Consider the following 24,348-nt stretch of genomic DNA (forward strand, 5'->3'; position numbering starts at 1 on the left):
TTGGCAGGAACCGTGGCATGATTAAGATAAATATGGCATGATATGGTATGTAGCGAGCTTTGTAGAACCGCTGTATCACCTCCGTGTGTCTAGTATCAGGTAAGCCTTGCCTTGTCGGGGCACCAGATCACGTGACAAACGCCGTATGGCTCGCGCCGTTTATTCCTCAGTTGAACTCCGTCCGTTAACCAGCGCGGGACTCCGCCGGCTGCCAACTTAGTATAGCTTATATATAAAAAAATACGAAACTCAGCTGGCTACTGGCAACCGACTTCGCAGCATCCAACACAGCTGTGAGTATACGTGGACCTTGATAAAATACTGTTTAGTTTATAAATGAAGTAGTTATACCGTTGCTCGTTCCACTTTTCGTTGAGCTATACCGTTGTTTATCTTCTTCATTCAGTCCGTTTGCCGCATACCACGTACACCTTCTTCAAGGTGCAAATATTTGATTCTGCCGATTCTTTTGTTTTATTGTTATTTTGTCTTAATAATTGGTTCCATTTTTATTTATCACCTCTAGACCTTCTCTTTTCAAATAGTTTAGTTTATGAGTATCCCTAAAGTATTTATATGTTTTATATTTATGGTATAGTGTACAGAAAACCTTAACAGTTATCAGTGATAATGTAAGTGGAACGCAAAAATATTAAAAACTCTTCTTGTTGTACAGACCAATATTGGTCATGCATATCTTATCAACTTACACAAGGCATCGTATATATGGATGTGTGTGTTTATACGTACGTGTGTATATTTATAATAGAACCAGGTGATGTGTTCAATATACATAAAGTATAAATGCCATTAATGACAATTAGAGTATCACCTTGGCTGGGGGCGTTGCATTTCTTCACATCTGCGATGTTTCGGATAAGGAGCATACTTTTAGGGTGAAGACAAACATTGTGACTGTATAATTCGCTACGCACGATGATTGTGTGCCGCAAACGACAGAAAACAGAAAATAGATAAACCTCATTAAGAATAACAAACCAGGAAGTAGTTTCTTCGCGATACTTTTCACCGGAAAAGTAAAAGTATAGCTTTGTCAGTAGAGAAAGAGGACGAAAGAAAAAAAAGTGTACAAATTTTTTATTTTTTATTTATTATTATTATTATTATTTTTTTGCAATTTAAAGTAAATAAATAAACATGTGTGGGAAATCCTATTCTAGTGCTCGAGAATTCAGTGAAAAAAAATCCAGTAGAGAGATTCAGGGTTCGAAATAAAAATCTGAAAAAAATTAGAGATTTTTTTTTTTTTTTTTGATTTTTTTTTATATATTTAAAGTCGATCTACGTCAATCCAACATTGACATTGCGATCCAAAAAAAAAAACAACGTTCAACGACCACCCTAATAATTATAGCGTTCAAAAATTTATTTAGTCAATTATCATCGGGTATGGGCATAATTAAACTGCTTTGCGTGATGATAGAACAAACGTTATGCATTTTTTTTTTCATCTAATCGTATCCAGATACAGAAATACAGCAGCGTCACATCTACCTGATAAATTATATGCAGTCACGTCGATTATTAGGTACCGGGGGGGAAAAAAAAAAAAAAAAATAATCACAGGTATCTGATAGGCGAACAAACATTTATTATACCTTACACATACGTGTACCTATCTATAGTATGTATACAATTCTTGAGGTGGTGAGAAAATAATAGTGGGTTCCCTTTCTCATAGCTACTTATTTATCGTCAGAACAGTGAAAATACGTTTCGTTACAATACTTGAAAACGTCAACCTGCATTCATAAAAAAAAACTTTCATGAGATTTTAATTGCAGATTACGATATGAATATGTAGGTTATGTATGTGTGTATGCACACACGATCTAGTATCGTATCATTGTGCAGATTAAACGGTTACGTGAAAGAGTACAAAGTACGAGGAAAGATCACTGCGGCGTTCTTCGGTTGTTTCTGTTGCTTAGAGGACTCCAAGGTTCAAATTTCCCGCCAATAATGGTGTGATACCTTGGTCTATTGATTTCCACGGATGTCACACCACCGCATTTACTCTTTATAGGGTTAGCCCTAGTATCGTATGAAGTAACACGCGAGAAGGAAGTGCCTGTATTATACCGACTACGCTACCTACGATGGTGATTTTACTTTGCAAAGGTATATTAAATATGTAGTACGGCGTTGTTGCACCCCACCAATACAGTAATCATTAAACCACCGATATCATAAGTGTAGGATAGTACGAACGGTGTTTTAATATCATACGAATACGCAGTTATAAACATCGAATCTTGATTATTTCCAAAAGTTTCGAATCGAATAACGCGATTTTTTTTTCCTGCTTTCCCAAATTGTGTCGTGAGTTTTATTTGTGCGCATATCATTCTGTTTGTCGTCGACTCCGTCAAATTACGTGGCCCATATTATCAAAAAACAAGATGACTTTAAAGTGTTGAGACTGTTTGTTAATTTGGATGAAATAATCCATGTTTTATTATTGTAATGATTTTGTACTATATCTTAGAATAAAAAATATTAAGTATATTAACATTTTTTCAAAATATAACAACAACAATATTTATTCAAATCTATAGTCTTATTTTTCTTGTTGACGATGAGTAAAAGTGCTGGTGAAAGCTTGAAAGACTATGACTGTTTATAATCTCATTCAAATAGTTGAAAAATACACTTGTTTTGTACACCCAATGAAAATATGTATCTGAACAGTAAACCAAATCATTTGCTCTATCTAATGGCTCATAAAATTGTTGCTATGTAAAATTTTAACGATAATGAGTACATAATTTCCAGTCGAAGACTTTGGTCAAGGTAGCTGTGCTACAAATATTCACTATTTTGAATACAATTGGACGAGGTAACATTTTCGCAGATTTCACAACTTATATCAATTCAATGACGCGAATCGGTTCCGGTAATTATATTGCACGTATTACCTACTCGCAGAGAGAATGAATTCCTTACTCCGAAAAATGTTACGCAACACGAAATTCAGGCTACAAATTTCAGTGGTATTGCATCGAGTTTCTATGTGTTTCAATCTTCGATATCACGTCTGTATTTGCATGTGCGACGAGTCTTGTATGCCGCGGGCCATAGAATGAATATATGTCGTGAGGTCAAGCTCAACCGTACATACATGAGATTAAGATTCAAACAAAATTAGGTTATTTATTAATGTTAGGTAAGACTGAGTCGAAAGCCGATGTTTCATTTTTAATGTTGGACCCTCTGTGTTATTTTATTTGAAACCGAAGCAGGCGTTTATTTTTTACCCGTTCTTACAACGCTTGGCGTATCATATCTATACGACATATCAAACCTCACAACATTTTTCCTTCTTGTTTTAAATACTAAATTTTTCGAGAGCTTCCTGGTTACTTGGCGAAAAATTTTCCGTTGTTTCATCATTACACAAAAAAGTCAATCATTTTTTTAGATACTACCTTTTGTTCAACCTGATAAAGAAGAAGTGTTATTCATAGGAATAACAAACAAATATTTTTTTTTACCAAATTTTCAAATCAACACATGTCTCTAGTAAATTTTCGTAGGGGACTATTGGATATACGCCTATGTATACAGTTTGTACCCATTCGCTTGGTATAGACTTTAGTAATAAATACGATAACGAAAACCGCTAAGATCTCGGCGTGGACTTTGACCGCGTCACCTCATCCGCTGCTGTATATATAGCATAAGTAATCATCACTGGGAGGACGGGTAAACGTTATTCGTATGCGATATATCTGCTCATGGAAAATTATATTTACGTACACGTGGTTTGGACATTTGTGTAAATATCTCGCGTTTAATTCTTCGTGGAAATACCTGAAATCTTGGTGAAATTATTATGGGAATTTTTAGCACGTATTATTCTCGTGAAAATTTCAAGAACCTAAGGAAAATTTCCCAAACCCAGTTTTGAACTTTTTCGGAAATTCATAGAAAATCCTGGTGAAAAATTTTCCGAAACTTTACGGAATTGTCACAAAATGTGAATCGATATGTTATTAAATATAAAAAATTCGTCAAATTAAGAAAAATTCAACGCAAGATTAAAAGAATTTTATAATCTTGCGAAAAGTGGTATTATCACTGGTTTAGAAGTTAGAAATTATTTACTAATGTTATGTCGGAATTTGTTGTTCTAGATTTTTCAGGACCGTTTGAAAAGTGAGAGAATAATTTTTTTTAAATTCTAGAAAGGCAATTTCAAAGATTTGGCAACACTTTCAAAAGTGATTTATTAATTTCTCAAAATCTCTGTCATTTTTCATAGAATTTTTTGTAATATTTTCAAATTTTTCAAAAGTAGCTTGAAAATTTAAATTTCGACACTTTCTAACTTCGGAATATTGTATTAGAGAATATTGTAATTGACTGAAGTTAAAAATAAAAAATTGGGAATGGTGACCTTTTGACACTAGCAGAAATGGCATGGAATAGCCCATTCAACACGTTATGTATAATCGAAGATGTTGAATACTAATAATGGTAAATTCTATAAACAGGTAGACATGAAGTGAATACATTGAACTTATATATACTAGACATATATAATTTTGATTGCAGATAAAATGTCGACGGAGGAAGTATTGCTGCTAAACGGCCATGCGACGAACGCCTACGTAACAGAATCAAAGGTGAGATTTTAGAGATGCATAAAATTGAAGATATAAAATTTGATCAAAGTCCATACTATCGCAGATAACAGCACATATCGTCTTGCCACGATCTCAAGTGTACATTATTTATTACGTTTCGTACAACAATGTGGTTTTATTATTAGATGATGGAATAACGAGAGAATTTGGTTTCGTATTTTAATACAAATCTTAGATATTACACGTGTATGAGATAATTTCAAAGTCATTAATTCATGTGGACATCAGTGAATCAGCAGCCTACAAAAAGTAAATAATTTATATACAACAGTAATTTTAAATGTGGGAGTTCATTTGGGCAATTCATTTATTGGAGTATTTGCTCTATATTTATATACGTTGTACATCATATGCGAATATTTTACGTAAAGCATTCTACGTGAAATATCTATCAAGACTTCACTCTTTATTTACATATATTATTAACATTAGGGTGTTTTCGAAAAAAATAATTTGCGACTTTCCAACGACGAACCCCTGAGGGCACCTCCTAAATAGTTTGTTTACGTGAAAAGAAAGATTCTCGGAAAATAGTAGCGTTCTATACGTTATATGGAAAGTCTTTCGCATTTGATTTTTCACTTAAGAAATTATTTATTTATTTTTTTCAGCCTTGAATTTATGAAGAATAGTGAACAACAAGTTTGTATTTTCGGAAAGGAATAATAATCGAAATGCTGCAACATGTTTCTCCGTATACTTAAAAAAAAATGTTAAAAGAAAAGGAAAAATCAAATAAGCACAATCTTCCGCATAACTTGGAACGTTTATCTTTTTCCACGGAATCTTTATTTTGAGCCAAACGCACTTTGGTGGAGTTGCTAATTTGAAAAATCGTGAATTGTTTTTTTTTCCGAAGCATCGTAAGACACGTTGAGTGTTTTTTGAGTTCACTTGTTGCTCCCAGTGTTGAGTGCATTTTGAAAAAGTGCAGGTGTAGAAAAAAGTTCTAATAATTTAGAGCGCATGTGTATAGATTTTAAAATATAAGGTATAATATACAATAAACGCATCGAATGTCAGATGAAACGAGAATAACTATACACACAAATAATTTGGATGGGATAAGAAATTTTTCGGAACATGCAAGAACCTCTTGCAAGTTCGTCGTGGAGGTCATGATCAATCATACATATATATATATATATATATATACAAGCATTGAAGGATAGGACTTACATAAACGAATGCGATAACATATGATTTACAATTCACTCGTTTTGTGGCGATTAAATTTTCTGACGCAGTTAATCCTTGATGCTTTAGGTTTATTCATGGACTGGAACTTTGTCGTCGAATCTATCGTTGTGTACAGGGTGATTGAGTACAATCTCTGAAAATAGAAGAAGCTCTGTTGCTCGATTAAACGAATAAATAAGAAGCATATATATCATCGATAAACGAATTCTTGGACCAAGAAAATAGATCTAGTCGGAATCCATTCACTTCAATCTAGTATCCCTTATTTGTTCCAAATACGATGACTTCAATTCAACAAGTTCGATTCAGTTAGATTGTCAAAATTCGTCGTACTTCATTCATCTAACCGGAGCTTGTTTGTAAACTGTAAAAAATTTTTTGGTAACAACAAATTCATTACCCGTTTTAACCACTATATTCCTGACTCAACAAAACATGAATTAAAACAAGCTGAATATTTGTTGTAAAACAATTTCATACGAGGTATGTTCAATCTAATTTTTGTCATTTCAATCACACATTTTCTTGATGCAAAATTCACATTATTGCAAAGAACTGGTGGTGTGTTGTCTTGAATAAATTGATAATCAGCACGATCATTCGTCAATATGTTAAGTTGTTACAAGTATTTCGTCTGATAAAAGTATTTTTTTGAATTAAGGAAGTATTGTGTTTGCCGCATTTGACTACCGAACGATGTGGAATTTTTTGTAAAACATTATTCTGAACGCAATTCTGTCTTGTCTTTTATCTCCAATAAGACGCCTCTCAGTTTGAACACTTATCTCGAAAATCATGAACACCAGTATCTAAACACTTCTTGTCATGGTTGGAAGTATTTGGTTATCATACACCATACAACATCAATTTGGATATCACTATTAACGTTGCTTCAATGTGGTCCATCTCATCACTCGTCTGATTGGATGCGGTGTGACTACCATTGATCGACTAAGCTCCTCCTATTCTCGGAGTTTGTGCTGAATCAGCCTGTAGATCTTGCATCAATGTCTGTAGAATCGGTCGCTAAAATGCATACATCACAAAAGCATTGCTCTAAAAATATTGTCAATTAGATTTTTTTAGGTTATATTTTTCCTTGAAATTACTCATTTAAATGTTTCAAAACTGAATTAGTTTAACTAATTGTAAAATATGAAGAGAAAGACAGAAAATTAAAAAGAGAAGACCAAGAGCAAGCATGCAAGAATATTATCATCGACACGTCGTCAGCAGTTAGGAAATCGAAATTTTTTTCATCTAGTCGATGGGATGATCGATCGAACGTTTGCGTTTTCACGCAAATGTTGATCAGTCGTCCGCCAAAGTTCGACGTTGCCGCATTCGTTATACCTAGCTCTGGAAGGAGAAATGGTAAGCGGTTTAAAAAATTTCAGTATATAAAACTTTGAAAAATGCGTCAGTTTAGATACGTTATACTGATATCGAGGGCCAACGGCAATTGAAGTCGCATATAGTTCTTATCAGTGAACTTTCAACAGCCTAAGCCAAGGCTCAGATATTATAGTGGTTTTTAAATCGATATGTTGCTCATCACACGATCGTCTGATCAAAGCGTTCATTTGCCCATTTCATATTATGCAATTTTCTCCTCCATTTTTTCTTTATCGTGGATTCGTTAGTTTATGTTTAATTTAATGTGTACAGTCAAAGTTGCTGATATGATATGTTTTTTACAACATTTACTCACAATCAGCAGTTGTATAAAACCTTACAGTCGTTATTGAAGTATACGTACATATCAGCTGATCAAATCATTCGTCGGTTGCTCCCGGTCTGAGTTTTCTACGCAGTTCGTCTAAGTAAGTCGTAACATGAGAATTTCAAATTCTATATTTGCATTTGGCAGTTATTTTTGGAAAGGAAATAAAATGGAAATGATAATATATCAACGTTTTGTTGCTGAATGGATTTATAGGGAAATTATCATGTATTTCTTCAGTAAGATTTCGCGTGCGGTTTGGAAATAAATTTGAATGATTTACCCGAGCAAACTGTTGAGTGACGTAATCAAAAACTCCTCTTTTGGCGCCTGTAAAATGTGTGAGAAGTAACGCCTCTTACAAGGATATGGGCTGCGCATGCGTAGATCGACTATAGTCTCTTTTACACCTACTAGTTACTTTTTTCACGCTATTTTACCATTCTAGTTACTTTTGCGCGCGCTTTTTTTTTTAACAGTCTAGATTCTTTTTTGCCCGCTTCACAGGCACCAGACTGAATCTTTCGGCACTTTTTACAAGAAGCAGTATGTAACACTCGTGCGACAAATGGTCGCTTCCGCCTCGTGCAGTCAACTTCGTAACCTGGGTGAAAAACGGAAAAGTTTGATTTTCGAAGTTATGGAGCGTGTGAAAAGGTTCCATTTCCGAACAGTGCGGTAATCTGATGTTGTTGCATGCGCACAACTCTGAAATGCTCGGTTCTACACTCTAGGCGGTTTTTTTTGTCGCATGCGCACTTTCGAATAACTCCATTTTACGGACTGCGTCTTTGAGCGTAAGTAATCTATAATAACTCAAATTCTACGCACCACCAGGAGCACCTTCGTTGCTTCGCGAATCAAACTTTCGTTCACAGATGTACTGGAAAAAATTCTGTGAACATATCACTCGCCTTTGCGATCACAATGAAAACTGCACACTCATCAGAAAACATCAATTTTTCGCACATGTAACACAATATACTAACTTTGCATGATTAAACTGTATCATGCAATCAGTGGGTAAAAATGAGAAATCCTAAAATTCCATTGATTCGAGTCGCTTTTCCATGAAAATCACTGGATTTATCACTGGATAATCACAGCTTTAGCATCGTCAAGACGTTGAATATTCAACGGATTTTTAGGAGCTACGATATCTATCGAGTTGTTGCTTTTTCATTGTCGCTCTACATTTTCTTAAACTCTGATTGTCAAAAGCTTTGATCGCTACTACCCATCAATTACTTGCAATTGGATGTTGGTCTTTCAAACAAAAATATTGTGGCACAACGATTTAAAAAGTGCAACTGAAGATGATCGAGGTTAACTTAACTAAAGATCACTTGATGTTAATACAGAAAATACCTTAAACACAATGGTTATGTCAATATACGAGTAATTTAGCACCAAAAAGTCAGTATTTGTTTACAAAATATTTTCAAGGTGATTTACACAAAATTCTTTGTCAAATAAAATTAAGTGTTGTATAAAAAAAAATTGTACGAACGATGTGCATTTGGTGTTTAAAAAAATTAAAAATAATACGGCCTGTCTGATGTCGTTAGTACAGTGAAACTTCAATTATACATTTTTCAAGGGGTGTAAGTGAGAATACCGTTAAACTGAAATGCCTAAATATTCGAAACCTTTATAATTGGAAGATGAAAAAGGTATCATTTTTACCAGCTTTATAGATATCTTGTCATGTTTGTATTAACCCCTAGTGAAATCGACTAATGTAAAAAAATGTCTTACCTCACGGGGATTTTTTTAGTTGGATGCAAGTGAATTGTTTGGAAAAGTTGACGTTAACAGTGTTTTGCCGTACAATTCCTGGCTGCATTTATTTTGAACTTTACATTTTTCATATTGTTATACTTTCACCGCTATGTAAAAACTGAAAAATACATATCATACACTACAACTAATCATATGTAATTATATGAATTGTGTGAATTACTGCGTTTCAATCTGAAGCACAATTCAAAATTTACCATTTTATAACTCTAATTAAATGGAACATTCTTTTGTACCAATGCTGTCATTGGTTGATGTTTGCTGCATATTAAGGGTTTAGATTCAGTGGCATTCAACATCAGATGGAAACTTAGTCAATAACTAGGTACTGTACTACTAAATATGAATTTAGTAAATAAAGAATCAACCATCGATTGCAACATCGATACAGCAAAATGTATCAATTGGATTGTATCTCTAAGATATGGATCCATACTATATTAGTGACTTGATTAAACATGATTAAAAATGCAATACTTATACTGTATTCCCCAGTGGCGACAATTTTCGATGCTGCACTTTTTTTATTCAATTCATAAATCCAGAAACTTAGCATTGCGATGGCGACTTGATTTATAAATACCTTTGAGCAAAGTCTCATTGCCTTGGGCATAGCTATATAGAGTAGTTTATTATCTACAGGGTATCACTCTGGGTGGCGTCAAATTTTCGAATCGTAAAAATTGTTATTACTGACGTGAAAGGGTACAAGAACGTTTAATTTATCACATATTTACAGTGTTTATTTGAATATCGAACTACGTCGATTTTTGATGGGGAAAAATTTGTTGTCGAATCAGTCGGTAAAGACGAGTATCTCTGGGTCATTTCTTGTGACTCTCCGGTATGCATGGGTGTTCCTTTTCGGTTACGACAAAAAAACCGCTCAGGCTTTCTATCTTTGGTACGTATCCGAGACATACGCTTCAAGCAGCTTTAGAGCGCTTTGGGACAAGCTTGTAACGTATTGCATTTTTAATGTTAAGAAAGTATTTTGATAATCGTTTGATGTTTTTTATACCTCATCCCTGCGGGAGCTGCGATTTGTTGTCAAACTTGAAGTTGTAGCATAAATTAAAAGCTACATTATGTCGAGCCTAATGTTGGCAAAACGCACTTTAGAACAGTGTATTTTATAACATTCTATTGGCCTTGTTCTCTTGTCTGTAACTGCGATTACACCGAGGAAAATTTCGGGTTCTGCTTACTGGACAGTCTTGATCTATTTTCATTTGTTACCGTGATTGCAAAAAAAGATATGAATTATGATTTAACTTTTTTGCAGATTTCAATTGTTTATGCATTGTTTATAAGTATGTCATGGCGTTACTTAGTATTCGATGGACAGTTTTTGATCGTTACTTTGAACAGGGACTTCCGTAATAACAGCACGTTTTCTATTCACGCAGAAAGTCTTTTGACTCAATTACGTTAAACTTACTCTAAACGTGACAAAAATTTCGTCATCGTGGTGTATTAAATTTTCTCAACTTGACTTCATTTCCTACATTTCAGAGATCATCAGCTGCTACAAATGGCTCTGGGGTTGAATTCGCTATTTCAAACCAAACAGACATAGACGGTAAGTGTCGCGAACACCATATACATACGGGGTGTCCAATTATAGTTCAATGCAAAATTCTGTGGAACAGTAAAATGTAATGTCAATCTAACACTATACCTGATGGTTCCTATCTACGCGCAACATTATATCATGTTGAATTTTAATTACCGCTTAATTTTGATCAATTTCAACACCGCCATTTTTTAACACTCATTTTCATACATCGCTGTGAAAAATTCACAAAACTTGCGTTAAAAACAGCTCGCCAGAATTCTTTTGTTGACTGAACACGTATAATTTGAGAATCGTTCAACCCTGCAAAAGCGGTATCTTGATTTTTGATAAACAAGGGAAGATGAAGGGTTTGGCCGAAATTCCAGTATCCTCCACTTACTACTCACTTTTCGTACACTTTCACAAGAGCGTCGGTAGCACAGAGATCTCGAATTAACCTCAGAATCATTCACAATCAGTTTGATTCGCAGGCTCACCTAGAGCTGAGAGTCTTTGTTCGTTTGCAATCGACGCTTGATAAAATTTTCTAATAATTGAACTTTGATCGAGAAAAATCCAGAGTCGCTATAAAAGTCCCTGAGATCTTCAAATTTCCAGATTTCCAGAATTTTTATGATCTCTGGACACTCTAATATACAGGGTGTATCTCAGTGAACGCTGCAGAATATCGGGTTGCCTACCATCGAGGGGTACAAGTATCGCTTAGATAGACCTACCGAGTTATCGGTAAGTAACCCGGTAGGTAACGTGTTCAATGTCCTACCGATAACTGGGTAGGTCTGTCTTAACGATATTTGTGCTCCTCAGTGATAGGCAACTCAATACACGGTGGCGCTTACTTGGAAATACTCGGTATGTATAATTATATTGGTGCAATTTTTTTTTATTGCACAGCTTAATGTTAGATTACCATAGGTATAAATACAATATTCACGGTGAAGAGATTTTAATGTGATCAAAGCGCCACGATAATCAGTATGTAAACCATCATTACCGTGTTTTTGGGACATTTTTTTTGCAATGATCTGAAATCATTCAACTATATACTCATGGGGGATGTCGAAATATTTGAATCAACGTGAATTTCTGTGCAATGATCTCCTACGCCTATTTCAACCATCAATATTAAAAAAAAATAAAAACCAGTTCAATCCAGAACATTTATTGAATAAGAATCTATCCAGAGAATTTTTTTTCTTTTCTTTCGATTTCAGTCATATTGTTTGTCGTGTCTTCACAAATTGAATTTTACAAAATTTGAATACAGTCCAACCTCTCAATAGTTCCAGGCGGGGGTAAGAGAAGAAGACTTTTTGATGAAACTTTGAACGTTAATTACCATTTGAAAGCATTATATTAAGTATATTCGTCAACGACTTATAACATTTTAAAGAGCAGAGAAAGTTTTTTCCATGTTATTGCCATAAAATACTTCGATCACAAAGCGTGATTTGTCTTTTATCAATTTGAAAGCGTTCAAGCACTTGAGAGCCCATAAATTCGAAAAAAAAAAATTATCAAGGACCACCTCTGTGTACATATCCGCACAGCGTACTCCATTAATGTCGAAAACCCCAAATAGATTGCACTAATAGTCAAATTTCACAATCTGAGATAATTCTTTGTGGAAAAAAACAAAAATGCAACAAAACAGGTTGAAAGGACAACATTTCTGTAGCTGTTTCATTTACTACTGTAACGATGGCATTGATTTGTTGGATTCAGGACCGGACCAAGTACGTGCGGCTGATTCGATATCCACGACTGAAGCAGACGGTCGAGTTCGCATTGAACTTGAAAAAAATGGAACTTTCGATCATGTGCCTATCTCAGTGCCAGGATTGCTGGCAAAAACGGCCAGAGAAAACCCCAACTTTCCAGCCTTGGTATCCCGTGAAGGAATCGATGGGCGAAGAATCACCTATACCTTCAAGTACGTTTTTATAAAGAAGTTATGAATTGCGAAAATTGAGATACCATCAGAGCATTATACTTTTTCTGTTATGAATACTGCCATGGTTACCTTGAAGGATTTGTAACTCTGCATACGTATTCAAGAATTGCGGATCATTTACAATGATATGACACAATTGTGTCATTCTAAGCATGATACGTATAACTATCTTAAACAATGGCATCAGGCACCCAATAATTACACTCACCATCAAAGAAAAAAGTCGTTGAAATAACTATATTCGCAGACAAAGGCGGCAAAATGAATATTTATTTTTGTTAATTCGAGATCTCTTGGCCTAACAGAATGTTTAGTTGCTTTAAATAGTCCAATCAAACATCTTGATAGACCAGTAGACTTTGAATTGACACAAATAAATATTCATTTCGTCGACCATGACGTTTAGTTGATTCAATGACTTTGTACTCTTGCATTGTATGCATGATGGATTCACTTTGAAAAGGTAACACGCCTGTTGAGACATTTTAATCGATTTTGATCGAAGAAGAAAACAACTCGCTATACAAAAACAGAAAAAGATATTGCGATTTGTCTCAACATTTTACAAAACTACAGACGATGAAGCATGCACTCCGGTTTAATGAAACGATCCTTATTTTTTTAGTATACATAAAAAAAAATGATCACAAAATATATGCACACAATCCATTATTTGATATTGTCTGAATAATACCATGAATCGTTGGTGTTTTGGGTCCATAAGAAAAATGCCATAGATTTTTAACGCTTCAGCCTGTTATGAGAGACCAAGGGCGGGGAGGGAGGGGGGGTGCTCCTAAGGACAGGTGTGCATCGTAAACAAGTTTTTTGAAGTCACTTGAAATCACGTGAAGTCTCGTGAAGTTACGTAAATCATGTGGAGTTATGAAGTCTTCAAATCTGTAAGTCCTCAAGTTATGTGTATACTCACCTTGAGGAGTGGTTGCCTTCTCGAGAGAGGCCTTCTTAAAAGCCCTATAGTTTTCTTCTTTCATTTTTTTTCTAATAGTTTCAATATAAAAAATGTTGGGAACATGTGAAGTGCTAGCTGATTTTACGAATAATGCTGATGGCTGTATTTGCAGTCGATTTCACTTGATGTGATAACGTACTTATTTGAAAACTGATAATATAACGGACGATCCTGAGAAACGACAGGGTGGACATTTTGACTGATCTCTTCTGCGCGTTTGCATTTCACCGTTTGTAACTATTTACGAACTACGGCAATGCTGTCCGAAAAGTGCTACATGTTACTTGGAATTATGTAATAGCTCTAATTCCAGCTTGAATTCCAAGATGTACACTATAATAAATTAAGATGCACCCAAACAACCACCAATTGTTTTGGTCAAACTGAGATTATAATTTTTATGGACAGAGAATACCATAATCAGGTTCGGATCGTGGCGAGAGCATTCTTGAAGCTTGGACTGGAGCGCTACCATGGCGTCTGTATCATTGGGTTCAACAGTCCCGAATGGTTCATCACTGACCTTGCAGCCATACATGCTGGGTGAGCTAATTACGTTAAAAATTGCAGTACAAAATAACGAACAGTTCCCGTTGAAATTTTTTGGTAAATTTTTAACACGAATGAATATTTTCGTAGCACAAGCGTTTGTCGCAATCACAGTGCAAAAGTCTTATTGGCAATGCTTGTTTGCCAAACAACGAAGGACACACGTCGTTTTACCAATTTCCCAAAGTTCATACTCTGAAAAATGAATTCGACAGATGAATGTCGTCGGTGAAATGAAATTTATCATCAAAAAACCATTTTGGCTTACAAAGTCATGTTCTAGACGAAATTATCGTTTGAGACGATAAATCTTAGGACATTTAGATATCTTTTCAGTCTTACGGACGACTTTTGGATACAATGTTTTTTGGTTATAAAAATTTTTTGGTCTTATTCTGAAAGGATGATGAAAAACAATTTACATACTTTAGATATAGTGTTCTGGAAAAAGGACGCTTTTAATTTTGGGTAAATATTTTATGTCTGCAGAGGGTTTGCCTCTGGGATTTATACAACTAACTCCGCAGAAGCTTGCCTGTACTGCGCGGAACGCAGCAGAGCTAATATAATTGTCGTCGAGGATTCCAAACAATTGGAGAAAATTTTGGCAATCAAAAGCAAGCTACCCCTTCTCAAAGCCATTGTACAGTATGAAGGTGTTCCCACTCAGAAAGGTGTTCTAAGTGTAAGTCAGTTGTGATATCGGATGTTCTGTTTTGTACTGTAGGGACGACTTGGGAATATAGCAACAAAGTCAATTTTATGACAATTTTAACTAATTTTCACCTTTTTATCCACAAAAAGGATAAGGTAAAATGAGACATTGTAAGAACACCGTTTTATGTAGGGCCCAAAAAGTATATGGTACCACAAAATGACTATGTTGTACATCGCCACATTGTTCTATTTTCCTGATACGTGTCTTAATACGACTCATCAATGGTGATGATGACGACTTCTGGAGATATAAAAGATTGTAATGACCTTTTTAATACTTTTAGTGGAAAGAACTATTGGAAATCGGTAAAAATGAGTCTGATGACAAGTTGGATCATGTCTTGCGGACAATTTGTGTCAATGAATGTTGCACTTTGGTTTTTACGGTAAGTGTCTCAGCCCGAAATGTATCACAACCCTTCAGATAACTTGCCATTTCTTACAGTGATCTTAATGTAACTATAGTCATTTACAAAAAAAGTTGCAGCTATTTATAGCTCTGTAATATCTATTTCAAATATTTTTCACAATAGATTTGAGCTAATCTGTCAGATCTTAATAATGGGTTATCATTTTTTAACATCTCTTTTGGAAATACAGAGTTGCAATTAAACCTAGATTTTTTACAGTCCGGAACAGTTGGGCATCCAAAAGCAGTTATGCTGAGCCATGACAATCTCATCTACGATGCGAAGGCGATCATAATTGCGGCAAAATTAACGCCTAGGAATGACAGACTCGTCAGCTTCCTTCCACTGTCGCACGTAGCGGCTCAGGTAAGGAGAAACTATTAACTTCAGCTGGTATACCTGTTCATTGTTATTTATCGCCTGTGAATAATTATTCGATTATTGTGGTGCATGTCTTGTACGGACAAGATTTTCTGACTATATACGCATATTGAAATGATGAGTAATCATCTTATAATTACATCTTCACGCATGTCCATCCACAGTTATGTTTCAAAAAATCATACCTGTTTCTTTTCGTCATGCATATACAAACGTACAAGTGATTTTTGTAGGCTAAATTTTTGGATATTAGAATTTAGCTGTAGAGTTCAGTGCAAACTTCTGTAGCCCGAGCTGTAATTTTATCTAGCGCAATAGTAAATTATGTAACAAGAGAATAAAGTCAGAGATTATTCTTATGGGTAGGTTTACTGCCAGAGCGATGCAAAGGCGGTACTAATCACTCAAGGGAATAGTCGACTTCTATTCCTGAGTTACATATAGGATTTCATTTTCGGCTCAACTGTGACCACATTATTGACTTGAAAATAGGGACTCGATATGTCTTTTGCAATATTGGGTGTAAAATTAAAAACGTAGATTAATAACACCAAACTTCATTCTCAAAAGTGCATATAATTAGTATATGGGTGTGGATCGGCAGGAGCTAGGGCGAGGGAGCGATTCCAAGGCCGGTGCAGGCCCTGGTGGGGGTGTACGGGGTGAAGCCCCTACCAGAATGTTGGGGGGGGGGGGGGGGGGGGGGGGCATCCACCTAAAAATATACTATTTAACAAATAAAAATAAAATGAAAAAAAGAGAAGTATATTATAAATAATTGTCTGGTAGTTATAGAAGAAACGGTCAACAGCTGTGTCTTCTTCCACTTTTTCCCTCCCTCTCCCCCTCCCTCACCGTCTCTGTATTTTTTTTCTTTTTTCGCTAATACGCTGCAGCACAAGCACCAATCGTAGCCCGCACTGAAGAATCATATTATAGTAAATTGAATAGCATGCGCTTCTCCCTACTTCCTGTTATACATTTGCGTGGCATTCATAAAATTAATCCCACCAAATGTCACATACCGAGAACTAAGATGTTATACATCAATTTGTAACATATTCTATCGATATTTACCGCAAATCTCATTTTTCCCGCTAATGATGGAAAAAAGTACCTTTTTCCCGCAAAAGTTCAGAGGGAAAACCATACCGCTTTCGTGCCACTTTTTAGATCGAAACAGTTAACATTATGGTTCAGTCGGGAATAAAACAATGTTTTATATCCAACGAGCTCTGAAAACCACTGTAGAGCTGAAATCAAATTACTAGTATGTCTAACTGCGTTAACTACGACCATTTTGATTCTGCGCCTAGCTTCAAATGTTGTTCGAATCCACCTGATTAATATCTATTGGCAACTCTGAAGGTGGCGCCGATTGTTCCAGGAACGAAATTTTATCCCAACTTAGTGAAAATTATCGTATTTATGGATTGTATTGAAATTTACTATTGATGATGCATAGAATACTTTGAATGTTATTATTGGGACTGGCACTTTACAACACGGTGTTATATACAGGTCTGGGGACTCGTCGAAATTTGCGTGGTGGGGGAAGTACGCTTACGCTGCAGTTTTTGTTTTTCAGCGCTACCGCTAGTTGGCACTAATGGTAAAGTAATGTTCGCAAACATAACCTCAAATTTCTCAAACAACAAGTGGTGTGCGATAACAAAGTGATAATGGCACACGTTATTCTTAACAATAATATAACGATGTACGATTTATGCGATTTTCACTATTTTTACGTACTTTTGGACCACGGCATTTGCAAAGTTTGAGAAATTTGAGGTTATGTTTGCGAACATTACTTTACCATTAGTGCCAACTAGCGGTAGCGTTGAAAAACAAAAACTGCAGCGTAAGCGTACTTCCCCCACCACTAGAGTCCCCAGACCTGTATGTAAGACCGCGCCTTACGATGCGTCATCTGGTGGAAAAAATCAAACTAATGCAACCAGTCTGACAGCTGGCTGTTGACCATGTTTTTTCGCGTGTGGATGTTAAACCTGATATATTATTGATATATTTAATTAATTTATGTGACATGAGTGATTTGAAAGCCCAAGAATTGCGATTTGCCTCAATTAAAATGAAAAACTTAGGTTATGTGGTGATAAAATGGCGCCGACGACCAGGCTCTGACGTCATAAGGACATTTTCCAATTGTAACCACAGGCGCTTTCCATTTAATTCAATTTTCTGACACAAATCGACACTAAGTGATTTCATTGATCAGATCTAAAGGAATAGGCCAATAAAGTAACTTAGTGTCGTACTGTGTCAGAAAATTGACGTAAAAGGAAAGTGCTCCTTATATGGCACCCTAAGATTGCACCCAATTTTCTTTTTTCTTTTATGATCTATTTTCGTGTAGGTCACCCACATGGTGTGAAAACTTGCTTAGGCTGATTTTTAATCACGAGTGGTTGCAATAAATTGCTGTTACCGGGCACATGTAATCGGTCACCTTCTATTGGAGAACGATTTTTATTCACTCTGAGATAAACTGCTAACAACCCGGTTGGACGATTGAAAATCAGCTATATTCAAAAATTTGATTGAATTCAAGGTACATCCAGTCTCAATTAATCAGGTTTTTATTATTGTGAATATTAAAATTACAACAAATATACATAGTAGATTATATATCACCGTCTCGTTCTTTTTCATAAATAAATGTATTCGTATATTCTCATATGCATCAGCGATTTTAGTACACCATAAGTGTACTCTATTGAGCAAAGTAACAAAAAAAAAAAAATCCACAGTGTCGAATAGGTTTAACTGGTTGTAGCAAGCAACACCAGCCGGAAATATTTCGCGAGCGCGCGTAAAGATGTAAATTTTAATTGAATTTTATTTTATTTCAATTTTTTATTTAACACTCCAAATTATCGTGTATCATCAGATGTTGACATCGCATCATCGTAGTTGTACGATACTTATTCTACAGATGCTAACATTGACGGTAAAAAACACTGTTTTCATCAATATCGTCGAATATACGAATTTCAAATTGCCGGGCGTTATTTCACCTCAAATCTCTTTATTGAAGAAATAATTTTTTTTTCCAATTGTATATTCGATAAATACCTTTTCATTTCAATGAAGTTATCCTGCGAAAATCACTTGTAAATTCATTACAAAGGAATTAAGAATTGAAGATGCTAGTTAAAAATGAAATTTAGGTACACTTAAGGGGTCAATGAATGTGCATTTCTGCAATAATAACTTACACTGACCGAGAATGTGTCAAAATACAAATTTTCCATTAGATCATATATACTGATGAACCCTGAATTACAGAAACTTATGAATGCTGAGGTGTAAAGCTAAGATCCCGGTGTAAGACCATTTCATTTTTTACAGTATTTTACCCATATTACGGTTTCAAAAATAATAACATTCATTAATATTGTTCTTATTTATTGCAGGTTGTCGATATCTATGCAGGCATGGTGGTTGTTGGAACGGTATATTTTGCTGACAAAGACGCCTTAAAGGGTACCCTGATAAACTCTCTGCAGGTAGCGAAGCCCACCGTCTTTTTAGGAGTCCCCAGAGTGTGGGAAAAAATCTATGAAAAAATGCAGGCCGTAGCCCGAAGTAACGGAGTGATAAAAACGTGGATTGCAAATTGGGCCAAAGCCCAGGCACTCGAATATAACATAAACAAGATGAACGGAGTGGACTATAAGAGCTGGAGCTATCTGTTGGCTAAATGGCTTGTCTTCAGCAAAATAAAGAGCACTCTTGGTCTAGACAAGTGCAATATCTTTGTGACAGCCGCCGCTCCATTGAGTACCGAGGTGAAAAGATATTTCATGAGCCTTGATATCCCTCTCATGGAAGCTTTTGGAATGTCAGAATGCGCTGGTGCTCACACTCTGAGCCGAAATGACAATTACAGGTAATTTTCGGATAATAATAAACGTCTATAGGAGACAAGGTTGAATTCAGTAACGTTAACGCAATGTAATGTAACGTTTAAAGAAAACTCAGCATTATTCAATTTCAGAATAACATTGAAAGTATTGAGTTTTCAAGAAATTAGTATGTAAATACTGCATAACGGTTTATTGAATTTTATACAATCCTAAAGTTACAAAATAACGGTTTCTTATTAAAATGCACTATCATATTAACCGTACGAACTTCGTTAAAACAGGTTCTAAATTAATGACAATTTTAACCTCGGGAGTTTGAAAAATAAGTTTACATTACTGCAGAGTTTATGGCTGGGGAAAATGAAAAAAATTAACGAAACTAAGTCAAGATAATGAAATCGTTTAATACCAAATCGACTTTACCTGGATCACATATCAGTTCATCTCTGATTTTTATTGAATTTCTAAAATTCACACGTTATGCCGTATAAGTACAATTTATTGCAATCATTATATTCTTGCTCATTAATTATTTGCATGTTGTGACAAACCTGATGAAAGTTAACAATCCCTCAGACAAGGAAATAAGTAAAATTGTTTTCCAAAATTACATTTGTCTAAAGAATATCTTATAAAACTACCATTATTTGCTCTATATGTCCCCCGACTGTTAAAGAAATAAGGAAAGAATACTGCTGCACTAATACAACCATCATTTGTTAAATTATTCTCAAAGGCACCAATTACTGGTTGTACAGTAATGCAGCTTTCCTAATATTTTAAACTCAATCACTAGTCTAATTGTTTTGGATAACCTTGCGCAATGTTGATTATATTACATCATTTTGCAGACTGGGAAGTGTCGGACCACTTTTGCCAGGCATGCGCTTGAAAATAGACAAACCAGATGCTACTGGTGAAGGCGAAGTCTGCATGAAGGGTCGTCACATCTTTATGGGATACCTTGGAGAACAAGAAAAAACTAAGGAAGCTAAAGACGATGAAGGATGGTTACACAGTGGCGATTTAGGCCGATATGATGAAGACGGGTTCCTTTGGATGACAGGTATGTAATATTACCTTTGTATGATTTCATAGAAAAAGAATATGTAATACTGCGAAAATGAGAATTGAAATGATGGTCGATCAATAGAATTGTTTCTACTACTCCTGTTTTATGAAAATTGAACTATCTCATCTTCTATCATAATTCATTTAATATCAGGTTGTAAGTCAGAGGCGTGGAAAAGTCTTTGATATTTCCTTGGTATCCTACATTCTCCTAAGACTAAGGCACTTTGGGTTTCACAAAATATTATATGATATCCTCTTAATTTCCAGGACGTATCAAGGAATTAATAATTACGGCCGGTGGTGAAAACATTCCGCCGGTTCACATAGAGCATTTAGTCTTGGCTGAATTACCAGCTCTTAGCAATGCACTTCTTGTCGGTGACATGAGAAAATACTTGACGATACTAGTCACTCTAAAGGTGAGAAAATGTCAATGATTTCGTTGTTGTCAATCATAATTGGGGATCCGGATGTCGCAGAAATTGATTATTATAGGATGTAAATATCGTTTTTATTTTTGAATCATACAAATTCTGACGGTTTGGAAATGCATGGTTAACATTTGCCGTCAAGACATCGAAGACCACATTTTACATAATCAATTCCTCGGTAGTGCACAGATCAGCACATAGATCCACTCTTCACTAAATCCATTTGATTGTCCTAAGGTTGAAGGTACGCTGTTAGTCCAATTTGCACTGCCTTGGCACTGTTCTCTTCAGGAAACATGTCATTTCCGCTTGAATGCGAAGATCTGCTGAAGAACAGTAATATGAGAAATATTATGCATTTACTAGACTTCGAGAAAAATTGCAAAAATAGTATATTTCGCACCTAGGGAGGGAAAGTAAGTTATTCGCCTATTTATAAGCCTTCGGCTCGGGTGTCAATCTTGCACGCAGTTTGGAAAAGTTTTTTTTCACTCCCTTGTGATGTATACTATTTTTCGCCACCCCCTGCATCGGAAAGTACAACTTCCTGTTTATGCAAGGGGTCGAAAGTTGTACTTGTTGTGCAGGTGTGGCGAAAAATACATTGTTACTTTGCACATAACTTCGCCAAAAGAAAAACTAGAAGCCTCGTGCACTCAAGCTGAAATGGCATGTCTTCTCAACAGAAAATTGCATCACAAACTAAAATTGGATTAACGGTGTACCTTCCATCTTACGACAATCAATTACATGTTTTGTTGCAAAATAAACCTATGTGCTGACCTACGTACTGGTTTTCGATTTTAAAACAGTAAACATCAATTATGAGTTTTTCAACACCCCCGAAATTTATAGTGCTTAAGAAAAAAGATTTACATTCTTATTGTACAGTAATCAGTTTTCGCGATAATCTGGCCCTCTTAAAGTGAATATACATATTTATTGGACGAAGTTATCATAGGATGTAAATTATTGATTGCTGTTTTAGACTGATGTAAATCCTGATACTGGGGCATCGTTGGACACGCTGTCACCATTGACACTGTCTTGGGCTCAGTCAATCGGCAGCAAAGCGAAAACAGTAACGGAAGTCATACAATCCAAGGACCCAGCTGTATGTACTTTTTTTTCTACACAAACCCCACTACGCTGACCTTTTTTTATTAAGGCATGGTTCCTCAATGATTAGGACTTCACAAAACTCATATAATTTTTTCTCCTGAATTTTCCAAAAGAGCTTCAGACACTGCATAAATTATTGTCAATACGTGATTTCTGACATTTCACTAACATCTTCAGAACTGCATAAGTTTGCAAATAATTTTACGGGTTTTACAAAGATTTCACAAAGTTCGTTCATTCTGCCACTGGAGAGATTTTATAGACTAACGAAAATTTACATACAAGTTTATAACAGATGTGAAGAATTATCATTATCTGAAGTGACTCCTTCCTTTTCACAGATTCACAAGGAAATCGAAGAAGCTATTAAAAGGGCAAACAGTCATGCAACAAGTAATGCGCAAAAGGTGCAGAAATTCCGGATTCTCCCACATGACTTTTCAGTCCTAACGGGTGAAATTGGACCAACGTTAAAAGTAAAAAGAAACGTTGTCCTCAAGATGTACGCAGATTTAATTGAAGAGATGTACAAATAGTGAAAATTAGCATAGGTATACAGGGTGACATTAAGAGCTGCAAGACTTTGGATGTGAAGTCAGATAAAACCGGTTATGAGAAGATGTTATAGAGTTATCTCTTGCAAAAAGTCGAGCAATGAATAGTGCAAATTATTGGTAGCTCAACATGTACCTACTTTAGTTATCTTGATGAAAACGTACTAAGAGAAGAATTTTTTTAAATAATCGAAATGAAAAAGGGTAAACGGGGTGAATAATATAACCAAAACACTAGCAGTAGCATTATATACATACTATGTCATTTTTCACCATGAATTTTTCTGACCGCATTTGCATATAATTTAGATGTAATTAGTAATACAATGTTGCAAATGGGGAAACGTATAGTCTGTACTTTATGGCTAACGGTCACTCCAGATGTTCTACAAGAAAGCAGCGTCTGGGAGGAAGTAAGGAATATAATAGAATTTTTGAGCAAGCATACAAGTGCCTTTTTATACGAAACAACAAAAACAAAACAAATCAATAGTCATTGCTCAAGAATTAAACATATATCTTTTTTCAGTGATTTATACAAGGGTTGCACGATTGATCGTTTAATCGTAGACTTCGGTTAATTGTTTTGTCAATCGATTCATTCAATGCACAGCCTTAATTAATACCATACCGAGACTCAGCGTAATCATCACAGTAGAGAGATATAAGTAGATTTGTAACTTGATTCAGCTAACACATCACGATTATAACTCGAGATTTTTTGAGTAGCAGCCCCCTTCCATTATTACGCATGATATCGGCAGCAATGAATCACAAACTGAGCTGATGTAATATGATCGGCGTTTTTGCTTATACAAAATAGTATACCGCGGTGCGTTTTGTGTTTTTGTTTGTAATTGTATGTATTTTGATAGTGAAATCCTTATCTTTCAAGTACATTATTTAGTTAATTCTAGCATAATAAATGACACCAGAATGTACCTACTTATGAGAACAGACCTACATATCATTTTCGCGGTAACTATTAGAAGGGAAATGTTTTCACTCCACTTTCTAAATCAATTGTTAATCGGATAAACTTAGTTATTAAATTAAAACAGTACTAACTAATGATTGGTACAAATTATTATTCGCAACGTATTTAAGTAATTGTAGTTTAATGGGGTACTTAAGAGACAATAACAAAGGTGCAATAATTAAGTTGTGAGTTGAAGAGATCGAAGTGCCTCTGGTTCGTTTGCGACAAAATGTTTTTTTGTTAATTGGATGATAATCAAAGGAAGTCGTGTATATATATAAATATATATGTTAATAGCGTTCATAATAAAATGATGCTGTTGGTTACAAATTATAGTTTTAT

The 24,348-nt window shown here is 35.2% G+C and overlaps 1 protein-coding gene across 2 annotated transcripts; it reads left to right on the forward strand.

Annotated features, from left to right (window-relative positions):
• The first annotated feature begins 130 nt into the window (after positions 1-130).
• LOC124414921 (very long-chain-fatty-acid--CoA ligase bubblegum) lies at positions 131-23,366 on the forward strand. 2 transcript variants are annotated; one of them, XM_046896107.1, is made up of 13 exons: positions 131-293; positions 4,579-4,649; positions 10,909-10,975; positions 12,698-12,905; positions 14,308-14,442; positions 14,938-15,133; positions 15,450-15,551; positions 15,795-15,941; positions 19,394-19,869; positions 20,698-20,912; positions 21,188-21,339; positions 22,340-22,465; positions 22,815-23,366. In XM_046896107.1, the coding sequence occupies exons 2-13, from the start codon at positions 4,584-4,586 to the stop codon at positions 23,007-23,009; spliced, it is 2,085 nt and encodes a 694-aa protein (XP_046752063.1). In that variant the 5' UTR covers positions 131-293; positions 4,579-4,583; the 3' UTR covers positions 23,010-23,366. The 2 variants fall into 2 exon arrangements, with proteins under 2 accessions (XP_046752063.1, XP_046752062.1); XM_046896106.1 differs by lacking the exon at positions 131-293 and adding an exon at positions 1,997-2,142.
• Positions 23,367-24,348: the final 982 nt, after the last annotated feature.

Source organism: Diprion similis, chromosome 14, assembly GCF_021155765.1.
Source record: "Diprion similis isolate iyDipSimi1 chromosome 14, iyDipSimi1.1, whole genome shotgun sequence".
NCBI lineage: Eukaryota > Metazoa > Arthropoda > Insecta > Hymenoptera > Diprionidae > Diprion > Diprion similis.

What these genes read in the sequence shown, in the direction of transcription:
- LOC124414921 (XM_046896106.1), top strand. Translation starts at nt 2,121, where the DNA reads ATGGTGATTTTACTTTGCAAAG. An exon ending in AAACCAAACAGACATAGACG is followed by an intron (nt 10,976 to 12,697) that starts GTAAGTGTCGCG and finishes TGTTGGATTCAG; the next exon opens with GACCGGACCAAGTACGTGCG. An exon ending in CTCAGAAAGGTGTTCTAAGT is followed by an intron (nt 15,134 to 15,449) that starts GTAAGTCAGTTG and finishes TAATACTTTTAG; the next exon opens with TGGAAAGAACTATTGGAAAT.